A 20,346-nucleotide genomic window follows, 5' to 3' on the forward strand; every position below is an offset into this window, starting at 1 on the left:
TCGAGCGATGCTTACTGTCGGAGCTGGTGGTTTAGCTCCACGCTCATTTCTGTTGAAGCCCGAGGAAAGGGATTTCTTATGTTTTATCACGTTAAAGAGACAGTCTCAGTTACAGCCTTTATTATTAGAAATATCTCTTATTCACTAATGCGATTCAGGAAATACTACTAATGCTAATAATATTAACTGTGATTAATTGTGATTGCACCAGCCACAGTAAGTTTCCGGTCTAGATGGAAGGTGGAATGAAAACCCTTAAACAAGAAGAAAACATAACTATATAAATTTAGAGCTTCAAAACACTTCTTTTTCTTTTTTTTCTTTCTTTTCATTATAAATGACACGAAATGACAGTTTTTACGTTCTATGTTTTTTCACAAATTGAAGTTACTGGGAGTGTGAAGCTCCCTGTAATTGCTCTTTGTAAACAACGGTGTGCAAGTTATATCATGCAGAAAAATATTTCTTTATCTAATGTGCTGATTTTTAGGAATGTAATCATATGATGATATTAAATGTTTATATTTTACAAGTAATTACATAATTAACATTTTGCACTGTAAAAACAAATTTCACTTTCTGTTAGACCCCAATGCAACCACAGATCATAAACATTAAAACTCCATTAGCCTGTCAAAAAGCTATATAGAGTCATGGTAAAAATGCAGTAAGTTTTTACATTTCTAAACATATTAAATATAATTTGGTCCTTAACAGGTCTTAAATTAGGTAAATACAACCCCAGATGAACTACAACACGTAGCATATTACACTGTGTCATTATTTATTTAACAAAAATTAAAACAAAATTAAGATGCAGTACCTTCTTTTTTCCTGTGAAACCCTTACTGCCTCCATGGAGGGTAATTAAATGCACTTCACTAACTGATCATAAGCAAGTGCAAGCACCTCTTTTAACAGCAGAAGTTTTGGCAGTTTTTTTCGTCAGGTGTGTTTTCACACATTAGAAAGGAGAAAAGATATCGGTAATGATTTTAGTAACAGTTATTGCTCATAAATCTGGGAAGGGTTATAAGGCTGTTTCTAATCATCTGTCCATCACTCTGCAGTGAGAAAGATTACTCACAAGTGGAAAACACTATCTTCTCAGATATAGATGTCCCAGCAAATTCATCCCAAGATCACACAATGCAATCCTGAGAGAAACTGCAAAAACCCCCCAAAACCCCAAGAGCTATATCTCAGACTCTATAGTCCTCAGTCAGCATGCTAAATGTTAAAGTTCATGACAGCACAATTAAAAAAGACTGAACAAGTGTGGTTTGTTTTGAAGGCTTGCCAGGAGAAAGCCTCTTCTCTCTAAAAATAACATGGCAGCGCAGTTTGGCTTTTCAAAATTGCATCTGAACAAACCACAACAATGCCCTTTGGACAGATAAAGTGGAGTTGTTTGACCGTAATGCACAGCACCATGTTTGGTGAAAACCAAATACAGCACAACAGCACTAACACCTCATACCATCTGTCAGCACGGTGGTGGTGGGTGATGATTTAAGCTTGTTTTGTAGCCACAGGACCCGGGCACCTTGCAGTCACTGAGTCAAGCAGGAACTCTTCTGCATACCAAAGTATACCAAAAACTCAAATCTGAGGTCATCTGCCTGACAGTGAAAACTCAGCCAAAATTAATTCATGCAACAGAAAAGCGATTGCAAGCACATCAGCAAATCTATTACAGACTAGTTGAAAAAGAAAAGAATCAAGATGTTGCCAGATTGAAATGCTGTGCATAAGCAAATGCTGGCAAACTTCAGTGAACCACGACAAGGTTGTAAAGAAAAATGGACCAAAATTTCCCTGCAGTGAAGTGAGAGACAGAGAAAGTCATATAGAAAACTAATATTTCCAGTTATTCCTGCTGAAGGTGCTACTACGAGAATTTGAATCATGGAGTGTGTTTAGTTTTTTTACACACTGATTCTATAGTTTGGCTTACTTTTTGTTGACTAAGCAATGACACTGTGCAATATGTATAAAAAGGGCCTAGTTTCTTTTAACATGCCTGTATACTGGTGTCTTTTTTTCACGTGTCTAATCTCCTTTTTTGGATTACACAAACAAAAGACTTTTACAGGGATGTCATTGCAATGACCATTTTCAGAGTAACACCTGTACTTCCCCTTGTTGGCAGTCCAACGTGTCAACTTTGAAAAGGGCGTATGCAGTTTTAATAAATGATTATGAAATAACTGTAAAACACCTTCAGATAAACATCCCACTTTGTCTGATGACTGTCTTCCAAGTAAAGTAGGTTAAGAGGCTGAAGCTGTAAAAATCGTACTATTATGTAAGCTATGTTGCATCAAATACAATTACATTGTGCTGTTAGTTTTGTGTGTTTTAACTGCCAGGGCTTTTTTCTGTACTCTCAAACTACGTATGGTGGCTACATATTTTTAATGCAAACAATAAGACTTGTTTTTAAAACAATATTTGTACCATGTGGCAATTGTGAAATAAAATCATAACAAAATCATCGAAAAACGACTCCTGAAAGTCAGCATCCAACCACAGTGTATCTGTACCTGAACCACAGCCTGTGTGTTGCGCACAGTAAGCCTGACCACAGTCAGCTGTGCGGCGGATCGGCTGTCTGGATCCCATGCAAACAAGGCCCACCTGTTCAATCAAAGAAACAGGTACCCAGCTCACAGACATATACACACCTTTAAGAAAAAGACAGTCTTCACACATACAGACTACGATAAGAAACAGGTGTGAACTACCCACCTCCACATCCAAACCACACAGACACACACCCAGTGCACCTTTACAGCTCACACTCACCCACACATCACCACCGCCAGAGGCGATATAGTGAATCTCTAGGCCGTCTGCCTGTAGTTCTCACGACTCTCTGACCTTACACCGGTAAAGCTGTCGCTTTCCTCTGTGGAGAAAAACAGCCTTTTCATCTAAAAATCAAAGACCAGAAAGAGCAAATCTATGATTTCTACAAGCACAAAAAACCCCACTCCTTTAACAAAAAGAGACCACAGGCCATCACCTGTATGCACACGTGTGCATGCTTTTTATTTCATTTTTTTGAACCTTGAACTTAAATGAACAGATGGATATACACACCTCCAAGTCCAGACAGCACACTCTTCTGTTTCCACCCCTTCTGACACCAGGTGGGCATCTGCAGATTTTAATATCAGCAGAGCTCTCCAAAATGCAACATTCGCCAAATTTCCACAGCAGGGCCAAATGGGCCTCATACGAATGATTGCACAACCACTGAAGCAAATATGATAAAAATGATATTTTAATATCGCTTGAATTCTTGACAAATACAAGAGCTTTATGTGGTGCGTGTCATCCTGTAAAACTGTTTTGACAAAAAAAAAAGTTATATAAGTCTACAATATACAAATAATTGATATTTATGAGCACTCAACAGGTTTCTGGCCAAAATCTTTTTTTCCTGTGATAAATCAGATATCTCAACGAAAGCTTGCTTTTCACTGTAGAAAAAAATATAAAACAATGTTTGTTTTTCATCTCTATACAGTGTGTGGCTGTTTTACTATGATCCTAGTGCTGGCTGTACTTAAACAAGCCAAGACCACATATGGTGCATACTTTTAATATTTCAGCTTGAGTGGTTTCCTTCTGACTCCATGTTTTTTTGTTTTTTAATGTTACAAATAGTGGTTTGGCTGCATTCATTATTTAATACAAGGAAGGGAAACGACAGCTAATGCACAGGTGCTTAACGGCATTTCTTTTTCTTGTAGGCTGTATTTAAAAAAAGAAAAGAAAAGAAAAGAAAAGAAAAGAAAAGAAAAGAAAAGAGGTATTGTGCCAAAAGTACCTACCTACATACAAATCTACTTCCTAATTTACTTTGTGAGTCCATGGTTCCCCTTTTCTATCAATGGGTTTTATTTTTTTTCTTGTGAGTCCACTTACCGCAGTACATTGTCAAAAGCGGTTGTGGTAAAACACATGTACAAAGTACATCTAATGTACTGTTTGTGGACTGATTATACACTGGAACATTAACTTTAAGAGAACTCCTAATAACATGAAAAATATTTGTTGTTCTGGTCTCTAATGAACTCACTGCTATGGGCCCACATGTTTTTGTTCTGTTATGTCAGAGATTATTTGTTGTCAGAGACGTCAACAAATCTTGCTTCATGTGGCTTTAATGCATATGAAATTCAACGTTCGAGGAATTTCAAAAATATGAAATATAAAAAAACATAGAAATTGAATCCTGAACAAGTCCAGTTGGCTCCATAGAGGAAAGCGCTCACTACCCCAGGTAGCGTGCTGACTGATATGGCAGGGACATGGGCTCCCAACACTGATCCAATATTACCCAAACAGCAGGGCCCCATGAACCTGGCAGAAGGAGGTTAGCAAAGTTAAACCCTCTTACGACATGCCTCACTGCTCAGGGCCAACCACCAGCTCCTCCAACTGTCCACTGACGGCCACAAAACAAGGCCCCTGTCAGAGAATGTTAAAGGGTCATTGATCTGTGGAAAAGCAATTATTGATCTATGTTTGAACTTTTTTTATTTGTGAAATGGATCCATTTAGCACACGGATATTAATGGAGGAGTGTAATTGGCAACAAGAAATTTAATACTTTGACAGCAACAACAATCAATTACACATTCATTTAAGGGAGAATATAAATAATACCAATATAAACATGAATAAAATCACAAACCTATAACTAACTCTTATAGTAATTTTGATGTGCATATTTAAAAATCTGTCCTGAAGGCGTATATAGCATGTTTTCCTAAAGTCTGCTCTCCTCTGCGGTGCAGAGCCGCAGCAAGGAGTAGGAGGCGTGTTCTCATTTCCTCCGTCTGCTCGTCTGCTCCCATCTCTACTCCTTCGACTTCCAAGACATCACTCAGCCGGCAGATGGGGTGTGGAGATGAGATTTTAGAGAGTGTTTAAGCCCAAGCCGTGGGGAGCCTCTTCAGGGTCGATAGAGAGCACATAATCCAACGGCTCGGGTGAGGGGATTACAAACCTACAGGCAGACTTCTGCTGTTGAGTCCTGCTGTGGGGCACCTTCCACAGGTCACCCCTGTGACATTTGGCTCCAGCAATTATTGTCAATGTCAACTAAACATCATTATATTAGGATGACTCCCTCCAGGATAGCTTCACCTTTCCTGACTGCTAGTCATTGCTGCTAATATATTGGACTCAGTATATTTATATATGTATATATCTATATCTATATATATATATATATATATATATATATATATATATATATACACACACACACACACACATATATATATATATATATATACATATATTTCTGCAGAAATAAAGACTGAGAAACAAATTGATTAATTGAATAATTGAGAAATTTGTAAACTGTCCATGCCTTGTATCCAGACTATATGTATGTATGTATGCATGCCTGGATAACAGTTTAATACATATCAGGCCTACAGGGATGGAGAATTACTGGTGTATTGTGTGTAAATGAACGTTCACATAACTTACACAATCCAATACAGTGTGCAATCCAAATGAAACAAATAAGTAAAAGAAAAGATTCAGGATTCTTTTCCACCCCTGCAGCATAAGCGTATACAATATTTAAGTAAAACAGAAAGCCTTTTTATTTTACCTTGGCTCTAGTTGTGTTGGCACCACCCGAGCAATGTCAGGATGCATTTCCTCTCAAGCAAGTGAAGGGGTCTGCCACTGTGCCACAATCTGCACCCGCTTCTCAGGCAGGCTAAACCCTTTGACACCACAGTTTTTAATTAAAATTACATTAGGAGTAATCAGCCAGAAGAGTTGGGAATGGAGGTCAGAGGGACTGAGGGAGGGGCAGGTGAGCGGAGGAAGTGCTACGGATGGATGGTGAAGGAGGAGAGAGTCATCCTAAACCAGCGATCTCTGCCGCCAGGTCAGCAAAGGCGTCGCTGTTGCCCTGTCTGCTTCATCTCTCTTATACTTCTAATAAACACCTTAAACAAAAGAGGTGACAACGGGAGAAAAGAGACCCGTCGGCCCTGGTTTTGCATAACAGTGCTGTAGTGAAGCACATCACATGTGGTGAATACAACATTTGATAGCTGATACTTCAGTCCTGTCCAGTGAAAATTTGTAAAGTGGAATTGTTGAAAGTTTTTTCCCCCCTTTCTTTTCCATTACAGGAGACACATCTGGCTTTTTCACTGCATCTGTAAAAGGGGAAGACCGAATGTTAATATGGCTTCCAGGAGAGGGCTGAAGAGAGAAGGGTACAAAGACCCCATTCGTTCTCGCTTGAGGACCTCTCACCAAGATAATTATAAGCTTTATAAAAGTACACAGCAAAAAATAGAAGAAACTCACCAAAAGAATGGATAGACGGGAAAAAGAAAATTACTTTTCCCCTCTGCCTTCGCTTTATGCCCCTTTTAACAAGAGACGAGACGGCAATGGATGAAGGAGGCCTTCTTCAGGAGGCATCCTGTGGCTTTTTGCGGCGAGGCAAAGAGGAACGAGGGAAAGCCCTTCTCTTGTTTCTTCCATTCATTAAGGCAGCACACCTTTGACCATTCTACAATGACCTAAGTTTTCCCTCATCTCACGGTCCATCTTGATAAAGAAGACGAAAAGGACAGGCACGAGGACGAGGAGGGGAGCAGAAAAGCAGACCACACTATTTGAATAGGAGTTTGGTATAGAATCCACTAGCACTAAACAACACCAAAGAGAACATCTTGTCTTTTGATGAAGTTTTTTTTTCTTTTTTCCTCCATCTCCCTTTCCTTTCTCTGTTCCTTTTTTTCCCCTCAAATATGATCCTCTCTGGGCTTCTGCACCCACATTGCCTACACTGCGCTGAGTGTCTGAATGCAGTTAATTATCTAAAAGGAAAAGTTTGTACCTGTTGAAAAGCTATCCTTGGCTGCTCGGCTTGTTAATGCCAACAAAAAGCAGCCATAACGGATGGTCAGAGGACACCACATGCTGCGGAGAGCCTTTCAGACATGTCCCTAATAAGAATGCAGTGGTGAGAGCTCCTCTGAATGCACGCAGGGGAGAGAAAGATAGGCAAGAAGGAGAAAAGAAAAGAGAGGGGGGAGGGAAAAAAAACATCTTTTACCTCTCCATCTATAATTACTCCAAATGAAGAATAGGCTGAAGAAATGGCCAGGGAGACTTTCCATTATGATGGGGGGGAAAAAAACCCATCAAGTAGAGAAGCCAAAGCAAAAGATCGATAGTTTTTTAATGGAGAGAAGAAAGAGAAGTTTTTGTAACATCTCATAAGTAAGCATGTATGTGTGCTAGCGTGTGTGCGTGCGTACGTGCAAGCAAGTGTGTTTGTGTGTACGCTCGAGGTAAAAAAGAAAAAGAAAAAAGAAAAATCCCATTTGTGACTTCTAAATGCACAAAAGCACCGTCTGGACTCTTAAAAAGAGAACCATTATGTCATCACGCTATCAGCCCCATAGTTAATATGCCTCAGTATCCTGCAGATCCAGTCTTAATCTTTGTATGCATGCACGGACTGAAATGAATACTTGAGGGCGAGTCGTCAACATCAGAGAGACGTTGCCTGTCGGGGCTGACAGCTGCCTTTGATCTGCTGACCTGGGAGGAAGTATCATCTTGTGCTGTTAATGGCCTCTAAATGTTTTCACACTTTCACAGGGAGAGTCGATTAGTGGTGAAACTCGGGCCACAGTATTCGTCCCGTCATCGGGACCTCATCTTTGCACTTTATATTAATACACAAATATGCACAGTAGTGACACAATGAAGCGGATACGGTGTTGCATAAAGCAGAAGTATGTACGAAAAAAGGGGGGTTAAAACATGGGCCAGGTTTTAGAATTATTGGCGATTTTGGATCCGGGTCCAAATTACTGCGATTCTAATTTTTTTAAAAGAAACCTTCTTTTAAACTGTTTTGACTTGACTGGTTAGTCAGTGACAGTTAAAACTTGCTTAATCCTCAGAAGATCCAAATGCACTGCCTCTCTGGTAGCCTAATTTTCTCAGGTGCTTTGCCACCAGCAGAGTATGAGTGGGCTATTTTTGGGATTTTTATTTGTCGATGATCTGCTGTAAGAGGGTGACTAGCACTGAAGGTTTGGGAGCAATTGACAGTGCTTTTATAGGATCAGAAGGTGTGTGTAAGTCTGTAATAAATTACACTAAAATTGGTGAAAAACACACGTTGCAAAGGATGATGCAAATTAGGAACCTATCTAAAAGCAGTATGTTTATTCAATATAGGCTCGTTGTTTCCACGCCGTGTGTGCGCGCATTAGAAGGGGACGAGAGTGGGGGTATAGAAGCACACAGGCCTCACGCGGGGTAGGTGCTAAAATATACAGTGAGAAAAACTCAGAAATTGTGACAGCTGAACAGCAGAGAGGAAAGGGGAGGGCGGACAAAACCAATCTAGTTTTACTTTCAGTATTGATACGTAGAATATTATCAGTGGGGAAACAAATATATGTACTGAGATAAAGAAAATGTGAAAAGTTCTTTGCTGATTTTTATTTCACCCGGTGTTTTTCATCATTGAGTCCTTACATTTTTACCTCTGAAATAATCAGAGCAAAAATATAAGGATGTGGCAAAATATGTACAGCAAGTGTTTGTCTTTTATGGTGCAATGAAAAATTTTACTGACATCACCAACGGGAAGCTTTTTCCTCTAAAATACAGTTGAAGTAAGCACACACACACACACACACACACACACTCACACACATACATACACACAGCACGGGGAGCAAAGAAGCAGCCTCTCAATTATCAACCTCTCCTTGCCGCTCTCGACACCTCATGTTTCTCTGTTAATGACTGGATTAAAGCTCTGATTAAGATGCACTTAACCCATAAACAGCAGCTCCCATTCACAAATCATTAAAAAGCCAATTAAAGCAAGCCCAAACCTCAATTAAGACTGACAAAGGCCAGATAATATTAGAGGGGTAAGCCCCTTTCCACTGTAGGTGAAAAGGGGCTAGGAATGTTTGTTACTTTAGGTCGTGCTAAAAATTTGGTTTAGAACATAACTCCATTATGTGATCCTGGTTTTATAATGCTTTGGTTCAGCTAAGAGGAGCAATGCTTGCTTCCCCCCCGCTCTTGTGGACAGAGAAGGCTGATTAAAGTGAAGAATATTGCTCTAGAAGTAAGAACATGCTGTACAAATGCCGCTTTCTGCAAATATTTGAACACATTTTGTGAATTTCAGTGTTTTTATTTTTGAATTGTGTTTCAATTCAATGAATAATTTACACTGATTTGTCATTAAACTGTCTAGTGCTAGTGATTCTTTATTGTGTGGTAAAGTCCGTAACAAGTGGTTTTAATTAAAAATCTGGAGATTTGCGAGATATGGCAAATTTCCAACTTTGGATTTGTCAGGTTAAAAAAAAACAAAAAACAGGGTAAAGAGGGCTGAAGGTAAATGCAAAAGATCTACAAATCACCCCAATCTAATTATGTCTGTTTACCTTCTTAGTTTTGATCCTTTGTGGTGGTAAACAAGGAATTCCAAGTCACACATACAGTTTTCTTCCTAGCTGTTACCAATTCCGAGGTTCATTTCTACTTCCAAACTTCTAAACAAAGCCGATTAATTAACTCTCAGGATTATACCTCTGAACCATAAAGAGCTCACAAATTACCTTGGGGGAAGTGATTACAACCATGGAAAACAATAAATCAATCAATGAATCTAATGAAGCCTGCGTTCCGTCGCTGGCATTTCGCCCTTACTCCCAGTCATCTGTGGAATAACAATGGGAAAGACGGGGATCATAGTTAAATTGTTAATCATAATGTGATACCACAGTCAGCAGATTCCCCATATGAGAAAAAACACGCTCTGGGTCCTGTTCGTCTGTTATGAGAGGGGACATAATGCAGAAAATATTCTTTCCACCTCGCTGGAGAGCGGGACACTTTTCTAAAAAATACAGAGGTTTGTATTTATTTATGTATTTTAACTTTTATTATGTTGATAAATATGGAGATCTCGATGTGCACTCTGTGTACAGATCAAGTTTGATGAGAGAATTTGCACATAACAGCTGATCGTTAAACCCAATCTTTTGCTACAGCGCTGCTACGCTCAGTTCGACCTATCGTTGTCTTAATGACACAGATGAGAGATCTGCTACCTTTAAGTGGTTAGCGTGCAATCTTTCGTTCAGCAGCACCTAAGCAGCAAGAACAGTTGTCGCTTTAATATGTGCGGTAAAGACTTAGTCATTCTAACCACTTTCCCCCAAAAACGAAACAAAGAGTGAACTCGAAGTCATCAGCATTTGATTCTCCAGCTTCTACTAGCCTTATAGGCAAACGTGTATAAGGCTTCTTTGAGGCTGTTTTAATTTCCCTTGTTACTTTTTCTTATGATCCTAAATGCATCAGCCTCTCTGAGGATGGGTTTAGCTCTCGACTGTGACCCAGGACCAAATGTGGTTATCTTTTGGGGCTGCTGACACTGGCAGATTGGTGGGCAGAAATTCTTAACAGTACAGATTGGGTGATAATAACGTTGTGCTCTAAACGGGGCTTAATTGCTTTTGGCCTGCGACTTTAAGAACTTCCCATCAGATAGGTGATTTTGGAAGTCGTGGGTCTTGGCTGAGGAAAGCTTCTGGGAAGACGAAGCATGCGTGGGAAGTTGTGAATAGGGCGGACTGGCAAGGGCAGACACTCGGAGCTCTCTTATCCTCTGCTGTTGTAAATGCCAGCGATAAAAGTCAAGAAATAACAGGTGTTTAACTTTTGGTTTGGACACATTTCACAGACTAGGATAGCTTAGCACTACATGTTCATGGAGCCATAACCTTTGTTGACAGACAGCACAAAAACATTAATAGTATCACCGTGAAGCTGTTACAACCGTTACTTCACTGACTCAAAGTGAAGGTGATAGATTACAACATGGTTCCTGAGAAACACCGGCTTTTAGAAACCAAAAGTAAAAGAACGTCCACTCACGTATTAAGATGATGCAGTTTGTCAAATAATTTGTCTCCACTACTTTACCATGCCGGTGTTTTGCCCCCCAAAAAAGACTACCCAATGGGACTAATTGGTAAATAAAGGTTAAATAAACAGGACTTCATCCACCTCCTGTATTTGTAAAGAGATATTCAGAGAGATAGCCTCCCAGTATAAAGTCATGCAAACGGGATCTCATTAGCAAATGCAAATGAGAACCCACCAAATCTTCACAGAGAGGCAGAAGTGCATCTCCGTGGGATAGCTGGAACATGACAGTACCCCCAACTGCCCCCACGCTGAGCACCAAATGTGATGGTCCACTCCTGCTGCTGCTCTTAACAGGATGTAGGACCAAACCATAAATGTAAGCAAAGGGGAGGCAAGAGGAAACATGTAGCTAGATGCCCATTTAAACCCTGCTATAACAATCCTTACTGGTGACTGTATTAGAGAGGACTATCCTCTAGAAAATAGTTACATCAGCCATCTATCTAGTCATCATTGTGCTCAATATAGCTGTGTCTGCAATATCTACTGTTAAAATATATAAATATTTTTGTTACAGATGGATTTAGATATGTATGTAAAAGTTTACTTTGGATCTGGTGAAAAAAACTTTTCATGCAGTACTAACTCCCCCCCATATGCAAATGACATCCCATATGTGCATATTTCTGGTTTCCTGTATGATCTGGGAATGCAGCTCATCAGCTATAGAGGACAGAAAGCTGAGATTACATTCAATTAAAGTGATAATTAATTTGATTTCTATGTCTGTGAAGTGCCGAGAGGGCAGTTCCCAGAAAGTGAGAAACACAAACCCTCTGAGCCAATCAGAGGTTTTGTCTGAGACAGAGTCTGTCGTGACATCACAAGCCATGGTGGGCAGGGTTCCTGGCATGGCCTCAGACCAGCAGACGTTCTGCTGCCAGCAGGGTGGCAGTGGCCTAGGGCAAGGCAGCAATGGCCAGGTCACCAGCTTTTTTCCTCCCGCATGCAGGAGCGCTGCAGGGAGGGGGAACCAGCAGAATGGCAAGATGTCAGAAACAGCCCTTTAGACGTGTCAAAAAGGAGGCACAGCTAGGGGAAGGTGTTCACTGAGCGTGACAGAGAGAGTGAGGCTATTCCACAGACGATGGGCTCAGTGACACATAACAACTAAGGTAGCTGCATGGTGCAATAAAATCACTCAAGTATGTTTTTGCAATGCAATAAACTAGTTTGATTAAAAATACATAAGTAATCTACTTTGAACAACATTTTTAGTCAGTAATTTAACAAAGCTTTTTATTACCTCTTTAAAAATATTCAGAATTTCACTTTATGCTCACTGGCTCGAATTTCATGATGCCGCAAAACCGCAATTTTAATTATTTGATTTTTAAAAAAGGCATTTTTAAATGTTGAACTGATGGTTAATCTGAATGCTGACATGTGTTCCTCCTTCAGCACATGAGTGTGAAAACACCCTCTGAGTATCAAACACTGCACATACACATCGCCCTCCATAAGTAAAGGTTAAACATCCAACTATATAAAATACACAGAGGCACATTTTTCTTGCCAGAAGGAGAAGATTTTAAAGGCAGGTAATGCCTTTTTTTCTTCTTTTACTGTTCCTCACACGTCAATGTGCAAGTCCCTGCACTCCTGGGAAAAATAGAAGTATATTTAGAAACCTTTCGAGAATCTGCTTTCTCACTTATGACTCATAGATTTTACCATCAAAACAGGTGATCACATGTTGCTGTGTCAGATGGATAGCACGCTAAATTGAGAAAGAGAAAGTAAATGGGAAGAAAGTTCAATTAAGTTTTCTTTTCATTTTAAATCACTACAAAGCGGCACTACAAAGAGAGTGGCCTCTTTAAAAAATACCTTAGAAAATGATCTATTTGGGGAGTAATATATACTAACAATTATAAAAAATAAGTTAAATCAAGCCTGTTGTACGGCTGGTGAAGATGGAAACAGTTAGCCGGGTGGAAATACTTAAGTTCAGAGGAAGTTTAGCGCCACAGAAACCTAAGACCAAAAAAACTGTGAATTCTACCTCCATATTCATCAGTTCCGTGAAACAATCAAAACAAATCAATCAGTTTATCAGCACAAACAACAGAAGCGTATTCCACTGTTTACAGTTAAGATAGTTTTGATTTGTCCTGTTTGATGTGTGCCGAGTTCAGCCGCTTCACTAATCCTCTCACTTTGTCATTGTCATGTTAACTTCCAGCCAAGTGTTGTCTGCTGAGGAGAAACGAGTGGGCATTTAAGACGTTGAAAAGGTGTGCCATTGAAAGGGTAACTCAGCATGAGTCAAGGTCTGGATTGGATTCTTCCCTTTGAACTTAAAAGTGGAAAGACAAAAAAAAAAGTCAAAGAGAGGAAACAATCTTACATGAGCCTCCTCTGAGTTTTATGGCCTTTTACTTTTACAAAGGAGACAGTCAAGAGGTAGATTTGTATGTGAATTCCACGGTAAACGTCTCCTTCTGCAGATATTGGCTCCAGCGTCACTTAGGTTGAAAGACATGAATGTCTTTCTATTTCATATATTTATTTATTTTTTTAGCTCACTTATGACTAAATCTCAAAGCAGCAATATGACCCGCTTTACTTTGCTCTTATAGGTGGGACTCCTCACTCTCCATCCTCATTAGCACATTAGCGCTGAGCAAATAGAGTATCTGTAACCTCTGCAGAAGTGTTTTTCATGCTGTTATTCAGGAGAAAAAAAAACAAACCAAAACAAAAACATTTATCATGTTCATAGTGGTAAACAGCTTCTTTACAGTCTGACACGTTTCATATACCACTGCTGGTTTAAAAAACGTGCACTGCCTGGTTATCTGAGTTTACTTTTAGTCACTTTTCTTGGGTGTTGCTAATTTCATGCATCACTCATCTACAACTTCAGTGGGGTGTGTTGACAATTCCAAGTAGATCATGATCTTAAAGCTGAATCCAAAGCCCTCATCTCTTTTCTTCATAGACAACAACTTTCACAATCAGTCACCTTATTACCTATATGACTGTCTAACACACTCAGGTTGGCATAAGCCCAGCACAACTGACTTTGCCCTGTTATTTTATTCTGCTGATGTCTTTGTTTAAGATTAGAATATGGGAGCAATTCACGGCTGGATTTGGAAGCAGCTTCGCTTTCACACACCTTGGCTGTGATGCTGAGGATCCCCTGCCCCTCCCCTGGTGATCGGAGGGAGATCTGATAAAAGAGGCTGCTGTCTGCGCGTCATGGCCACAAGGAGAGAGCAGCGGTGAAAGCGGGACTGCGTCTCTGCGCTCCGATCAGTCCGCCTCCGCATGGCTCTGGTTTTACTTTAAACTCTGCTTTATTATTATTATTTTTCCGGACACAAACGCAGCATGATACCGTTTGCTGTTTACAGCTTCCCCGGTAATCTTTGCTGATTTTGTCGAAAGCTTTTAATACTTTCTTGTCTTGAAGCTTTTTAATTAAAAACACAGGAGGACCCTGGAGGCTTGGTAAGTTTGGAAATACAATTATATATATTTTCAAATACAACTAATACTTTTGCAGAATTTATTATTAATATTTATTATGATGAGCTTTATTTTACATTTAAAGGTGCAATAAATGCAACAAACATCTTATTTGTTGAGCCTGCAACGAATTAATTCACAGTAAATAAGTTTCTAGTGCCTGTTTTATTTGCATTTCTTCTTCTCCCCCGCCACCTCTGTATTAATATCGTTTAATTACGGTTCTTCTGGTTTCTCACATCCGACTGTCTGATCCAAGAAGCATCACAAGTTTCTTCAAACGGAAAAATAATTGGCTATTTTTCTTTTTCACGTCGGCCATCCCGTTGGGACACAACCTCATTCGAACTGAATGCATGCAAATCCATTACCTCTGAATACTGATGGGATTATTTATTTACACGTAAAAAGAATCTTCACGATTTAACTGCTATTATTAGTATTATTACTCCTCGGAGAAGTAGGCCTACATTTAAAAATAAATAAATAAAATAAACATGCATACATTTTTATTCAAATTATTTGTTTTTGTTGGACAGCATTAAATTGAATAAATATTCGTTTCCGTCGGAATATATTTAGGTCGGACAAATCTGCAATTTTATTTGGTTTTGATACTGAAAACCCCACGACTTTCAAAACTCGTGGGCGAGTTTCACGTCTACCCCCGTAAATCTGTGCATTGCTTCACGTTTGTCATATGATTTACAAGAAATTGGCTCTTACCTCGAAGCGAGTCCCAGCGAGCTTGGTAATATCGCTCCAGTATTTCCAATAACAGTAAATCCTGAGCTACTCAGTTGCACTTATATCATTTTCTTTTAATTATTATAGCTGAACTATTGAACTTGTGAATGTAGTATATCACCAAAGAGCAAATAAAATCTAATAAAACGTGTAGTATATGAGCCGCACTGGACCGCATTTAGGCCTAATTGATTAGCTAATCGTCTTTTGAAAAAGTGAGAGGGGGAAAAATGGCAAGAAAAAAAGAGACTTGTTTTCAGTAAAGTTACTATTTCTGGGGAGACCACGACAACTGAAATCCAGCACTTTAAGACCGACTTCACATACTTCACAACCACACCCTGGTACGCCCACAAATATCTCCGGTGATATGGAGGTCATTTCCTGCAACCGTCTCACTGTGTTTGCGACTTGACAGCTTGAGATGTGTATTAGGGACGACTTCAGGTCATTTTGTAACCACTGTTTGCTTCTGTGTGTCTCAGTCATTCAGAATCCAGTGGATGTTTGCAGGGGAGCCTGTTTTTAGGAGGAGGCACGTGAAAGGAAAAGAAGGGAAGGTGACATCCCTGATAAAGAGCAACATCAGCTGAACCCAAACCAAGAGAAAGCAAAGATGCTCGGGGGTGAAGGAGAGAGCAGTTCATATTCTTCTTCCAAAGACACGGCAGATGAGAGGCGCAAGTCTCCGGCTGTGGAGGGGGATGATCCGGTTGTTAGCAACAGGTACACGGAGCACGGGATGAGTGCTGACCGGTACTATATCCCATCCGCTATTTCTAAGCAAAGTCCCGAAGCAGCCAGTCATTGCTCTTTTATCCCCTACACCCCCAGCGGGGCGGTTTACACCCCATCCAGTGCTGGAAGGTATCCCTCATCACTGCACCTGGGCTCCGTGTTGCCCCCGGCCGGATTCCCCTCCTCAGCCCCCGGGCGCAGTCACATTAGTCCCACTTACCAGCTCGGACAGAGTCCCGGCTGCATCTACCCTCCATACACCGGCTCGGGCTCCGCTCTCGGTAACATGGCTTTACCCCCCGCCACCGCCGGCCCGGGGGTGAGGGCCCAGGTTTATCTCTGCAACCGACCGCTATGGCTCAAGTTCCACCGACACCAGACAGAGATGATCATCACCAAGCAGGGCAGGTGAGATGGCAGGAAAAGTGTGCAAAGTTAGAGCCGAAACTTTTCCCTTCATTTCCTTTAACTGTCTGTCAGTGTCTCTTATGTTCTTTTTCTTCTTCTTCTTTGTTAGCAAAATATTTTTTATTTTAATGTTCTGTTTCTTTGAATCCTCCCTCCCTGTTTTTTGCAGACGGATGTTCCCTTTCCTCAGCTTTAACATAGCTGGTCTCAGTGTGACAGCGCACTATAACGTGTTTGTGGAAGTGGTGCTTGCGGATCCAAACCACTGGAGATTTCAGGGGGGAAAGTGGGTCACCTGTGGGAAAGCGGACAACAGCAGCCAAGGTACCGAGAAGGGTACATAGTGCCTATTTTCTTTTCCTTTTTTTCTTTTTTTAAAGAAATGTATTTTAAACTGAGTTGAATTAAACATTTCCCCAGCGATTTAAAAGCAAAATTCACCCAGATTTAAGACAATTTCATCCCCCAAAAGACATTTTTTTTCTGTTTAAAAAAAAAGAAAAACAAAGAAAAAGAAATTTGCTTATTTTATAGCCTAAGCCTAACTTCTCAACAAGGCCGTGGAGCAAAACATGGGTCCCCCAGCTTTTCCCAATGAAAAGTCCCATGTTTTCAGTAGAATATTGTGTAATTTGTTTTGGAAATCTTGAGTTTAAATATTGGAAAATGTTTTTCTCTTTATTTAAGGGAACAAAATCTATATCCACCCGGAGTCCCCAAACACAGGGGCTCACTGGATGAGACAAGAAATCTCCTTCAGCAAACTGAAACTCACAAACAACAAAGGGACGAGCCACAATACTTCACAGGTACTAAACTCAAAACTGAAAATAACTAAAGGCCTGTAACCCTCAAGATAGGTTGCAAATGACAAAACATTTTCCATTACACCAAACCTTCATTCAGTTGTTGTTTTCAATATAGATTAATCTGTTTGATGTACTTTTACTATATTTTGTTTATTGGCACCTTGATAATTAATCTGGCACAATGAAAGGGGCTTGTATTTGGACTAATTTAGACTTGAATTTGTAGCACTTAATTTGTGCTATGAAGGAAATTAGCTGAGATATTTTTGTGTCTATGCAAAGATGATGTGATGAAATTAAACTACACTAGTGCAAAAATAATGCTTAAATCATATAATTGCAGGACACAAAGTTATACACTGAAGCTTTTATAGATTTTTATTTTTTTTATTAGCTGTGACATTGTAAATTATTGAGTGCTTTATTTAATTTAATTTTTTTTTCAAAATTATTATTATTTTTTTTTTTTATGCAATAGATGATTGTTCTGCAATCCCTGCATAAGTACCAGCCCAGGCTGCACATTGTGGAGGTGACAGAGGATGGAGTGGAAGACCTTAACAGTGACCTTAAGACCCAGTGCTTTACTTTTCCGGAGACTCAGTTTATAGCAGTCACTGCCTACCAGAACACGGATGTAAGTGTGGAAAAACTCCGGCCTCCTTGGTTGTTTTTGGGTTTTTGTTTTTTTTTTGTTTTTTTTTTTATTTAATTTTATTTTAGATATAAGCTCCCATTAATAGGTCCTCAGAGCTGTATGCATGCATTATATTTAGATATTTACATACTGCATATTATAGATTTTGAATCAGTTTAGAATTCCCATTTATTAAAACTTGTTCAGGTGGCATGGGAAGCTATTTCTAACTTTAATCAGCCACAGTTTTCCAATGCAAGCCAAACACGAGGTCTATAGATACACAAGCATGATGCTCCTTTATCCTTTTTTTTCTTTTCCAAATCTAATATGTATCCTAACCTTCGGCTGTGCCTTGTTGTAGATCACGCAGCTGAAAATCGATCACAACCCTTTTGCCAAAGGATTCAGAGACAATTATGATTCGTGAGTATTTTGTATGCGCTTACATTGCTGTGCAGCTCTTTCAAAGCAAACAAATATATCATACTGTGGCTACACCAACTAATTGTGAAAGAACTTTCACATTGAACTGTCTTGACCTCATGTCTCATAAGTACATTTATTTATTTATTTTTTAGGATGTACACAGCTCCAGAGAACGACCGCCTTACGCCGTCTCCTACGGACTCTCCCCGTGCCCACCAGATTGTCCCTGGCACCCGCTACGCGATGCAGCCCCTCTTCCAGGATCAGTTTGTCAACAACCTTCCTCAGAATCGCTTCTACAACAGTGAGAGAGCTGTACCGCAGACTAACAGCCTCCTCTCGCCTCAGACAGAAGACGCAGCTTCGCAGAGGTGGTTTGTCACCTCAGTGCAGCAAGGGGGAAGCAGCAGTGGCACCACCAACAAGCTAGATCTGACACCCTATGAGGGAGAATATTCAAGTTCCCTGCTTCCTTATGGTATCAAATCACTGCCCATGCCTACATCTCATGCTCTTAGCTACTACCCAGACTCCCCTTTTACTACAATGTCTGCAGGGTGGGGGTCTAGAGCAGCATACCAAAGAAAAGTCACATCCAGTCTGCCTTGGTCCCCCAGACCCAGCCCCACTGCTAGTTTCCCAGAAGACTCAGAAAAGGTTAAAGCACAGATGGAAGAGGAGGTGAATGGTAGCGGAGCCCTGATCAGCTCCTGGACAGAGCCACAACCATCAGCTCTTTCCTTAGACAAGACCAATTCCTATTCTCTGGCCTGCAAAAGAAGGCGTGTGTCTCTTAATGGTCCAAGCACGGAGGACTCCTCCAGCAGCACCAAGTGCGAGGACTTGGTCTCTGTTCCCACCAACAATGGCTACAGCAAGGAAGCCCCCCCATCCAAAAGCATGGCAGCTTACTATTCATTTTACACAAACCCTTAAACATTTGTTTGGTCTTCGTCAGCTACCGTGAATGAGAAATATTGTTTTAGCTTTTTTTTTGTTATGTGAAGACCATTATTTTGTGTCGGCAGTGATAAATGTCTTTTTGTTTCTTTTGTGGCAAGACAGAAAATGATGATGAAAAATAATGGCATTATGAGATGCACATGGTACAATGAGCGTCTCCATCTTAAGGCTTTTTGTTTGTTCCCAAACCGTATATGTATTTTTTAACACCCCTTTTATCGAACTCTATCTGAAATTTACAAAGTGCCAAAGCATTCGTTTAAGGTGCCCTGTTTTTTGTTTTTTTAAAGTGTGTTATGTTTCATTGTTGCATACATATATGTATCTACCCTTACACTGAGATTAAGCTATGTGTTTACAGATTATATATTGAAGGCCTGTTCATATGAAATGTGTGCATTCTTAAATATATGAGAACAATATGCTGTATATACCTTAAATGCAAAGTTCAACTATTTGATAATAAAAGGCACACATGTTATGTTGAGTTTCGATGTGGTTATTTCAAGTTAATGGAGTCGGCTAAGCCCCTGCTTAAATGCAGTGTACTGTGCATTTAGTATTTGTTTGGTGTAGGCTGTGAATGCAACTGAGAAATACTTTCTGCAATTACTCACGAGGCGTTTGTAGGAGATGAAAAATGAAGAACGGCGCCGCTCAGCTGTGTGATTTTTCTGCGGACTTTGGCGCACTCTAGTGGTCTTTTTCTGTAATGGCGGCTATTACAAATGATTAGCCTGTTGAGTTGAACGTCTACTCCATCCCATGTTCACTCTAGAGAAGCCTAAAGCAGAAACGTTTATAGATTTACCCGTTTTAGAAAGATTTAATGTATTTTTCCGTTAGTGTAAGCGCGTACACCGTACTTATCTTACCTATTTCCGCTTCGGATATGATGCCCTGCTTTATGAAGGTGTAAATAGCTGTGGTTTCTAAGGGTAAAAAAACAAAACAAACTAAAAACATGCACTTGGTTGAAATTAATGTTCAAGCAAAGCTTAGGCTTTGAAAAATAAGCCGGCCACGTCTTTCTCGCCTGTTTTTGGGGGGTTGTTTTGAAACCTGGCAACCCGACTAGTAGCCAGCAGGAGCCACCAG

The 20,346-nt window shown here is 40.1% G+C and overlaps 1 protein-coding gene and 1 long non-coding RNA gene across 3 annotated transcripts; one reads left to right on the forward strand and one right to left on the reverse strand.

Annotated features, from left to right (window-relative positions):
- Positions 1-2,669: 2,669 nt before the first annotated feature.
- LOC109204170 (uncharacterized) lies at positions 2,670-20,249 on the reverse strand. 2 transcript variants are annotated; one of them, XR_003222222.1, is made up of 3 exons: positions 20,124-20,249; positions 19,866-20,032; positions 2,670-2,911 (listed from the first exon to the last, which is right to left on the reverse strand). It is a non-coding gene; the product is annotated as an uncharacterized LOC109204170 (long non-coding RNA). The 2 variants fall into 2 exon arrangements; XR_002063727.2 differs by lacking the exon at positions 2,670-2,911 and adding an exon at positions 3,268-6,203.
- eomesb (eomesodermin homolog b) lies at positions 14,235-19,735 on the forward strand. Its single transcript, XM_003443730.5, has 7 exons — positions 14,235-14,499; positions 15,750-16,410; positions 16,580-16,734; positions 17,098-17,219; positions 17,698-17,856; positions 18,221-18,282; positions 18,438-19,735. The coding sequence occupies exons 2-7, from the start codon at positions 15,881-15,883 to the stop codon at positions 19,219-19,221; spliced, it is 1,812 nt and encodes a 603-aa protein (XP_003443778.1). The 5' UTR covers positions 14,235-14,499; positions 15,750-15,880; the 3' UTR covers positions 19,222-19,735.
- Positions 20,250-20,346: the final 97 nt, after the last annotated feature.

Source organism: Oreochromis niloticus, linkage group LG11 (assembly GCF_001858045.2).
Source record: "Oreochromis niloticus isolate F11D_XX linkage group LG11, O_niloticus_UMD_NMBU, whole genome shotgun sequence".
Taxonomy (NCBI): Eukaryota; Metazoa; Chordata; class Actinopteri; order Cichliformes; family Cichlidae; genus Oreochromis; species Oreochromis niloticus.

Bases quoted from the DNA above. Each gene is read 5' to 3' on its own strand.
- eomesb (XM_003443730.5), top strand. From the start codon at position 15,881: ATGCTCGGGGGTGAAGGAGAGAGCAGTTCATATTCTTCTTCCAAAGAC. The intron at 16,411-16,579 runs GTGAGATGGCAG...TGTTTTTTGCAG, and splicing joins ATCATCACCAAGCAGGGCAG to ACGGATGTTCCCTTTCCTCA. The intron at 17,220-17,697 runs GTACTAAACTCA...TTTATGCAATAG, and splicing joins CGAGCCACAATACTTCACAG to ATGATTGTTCTGCAATCCCT.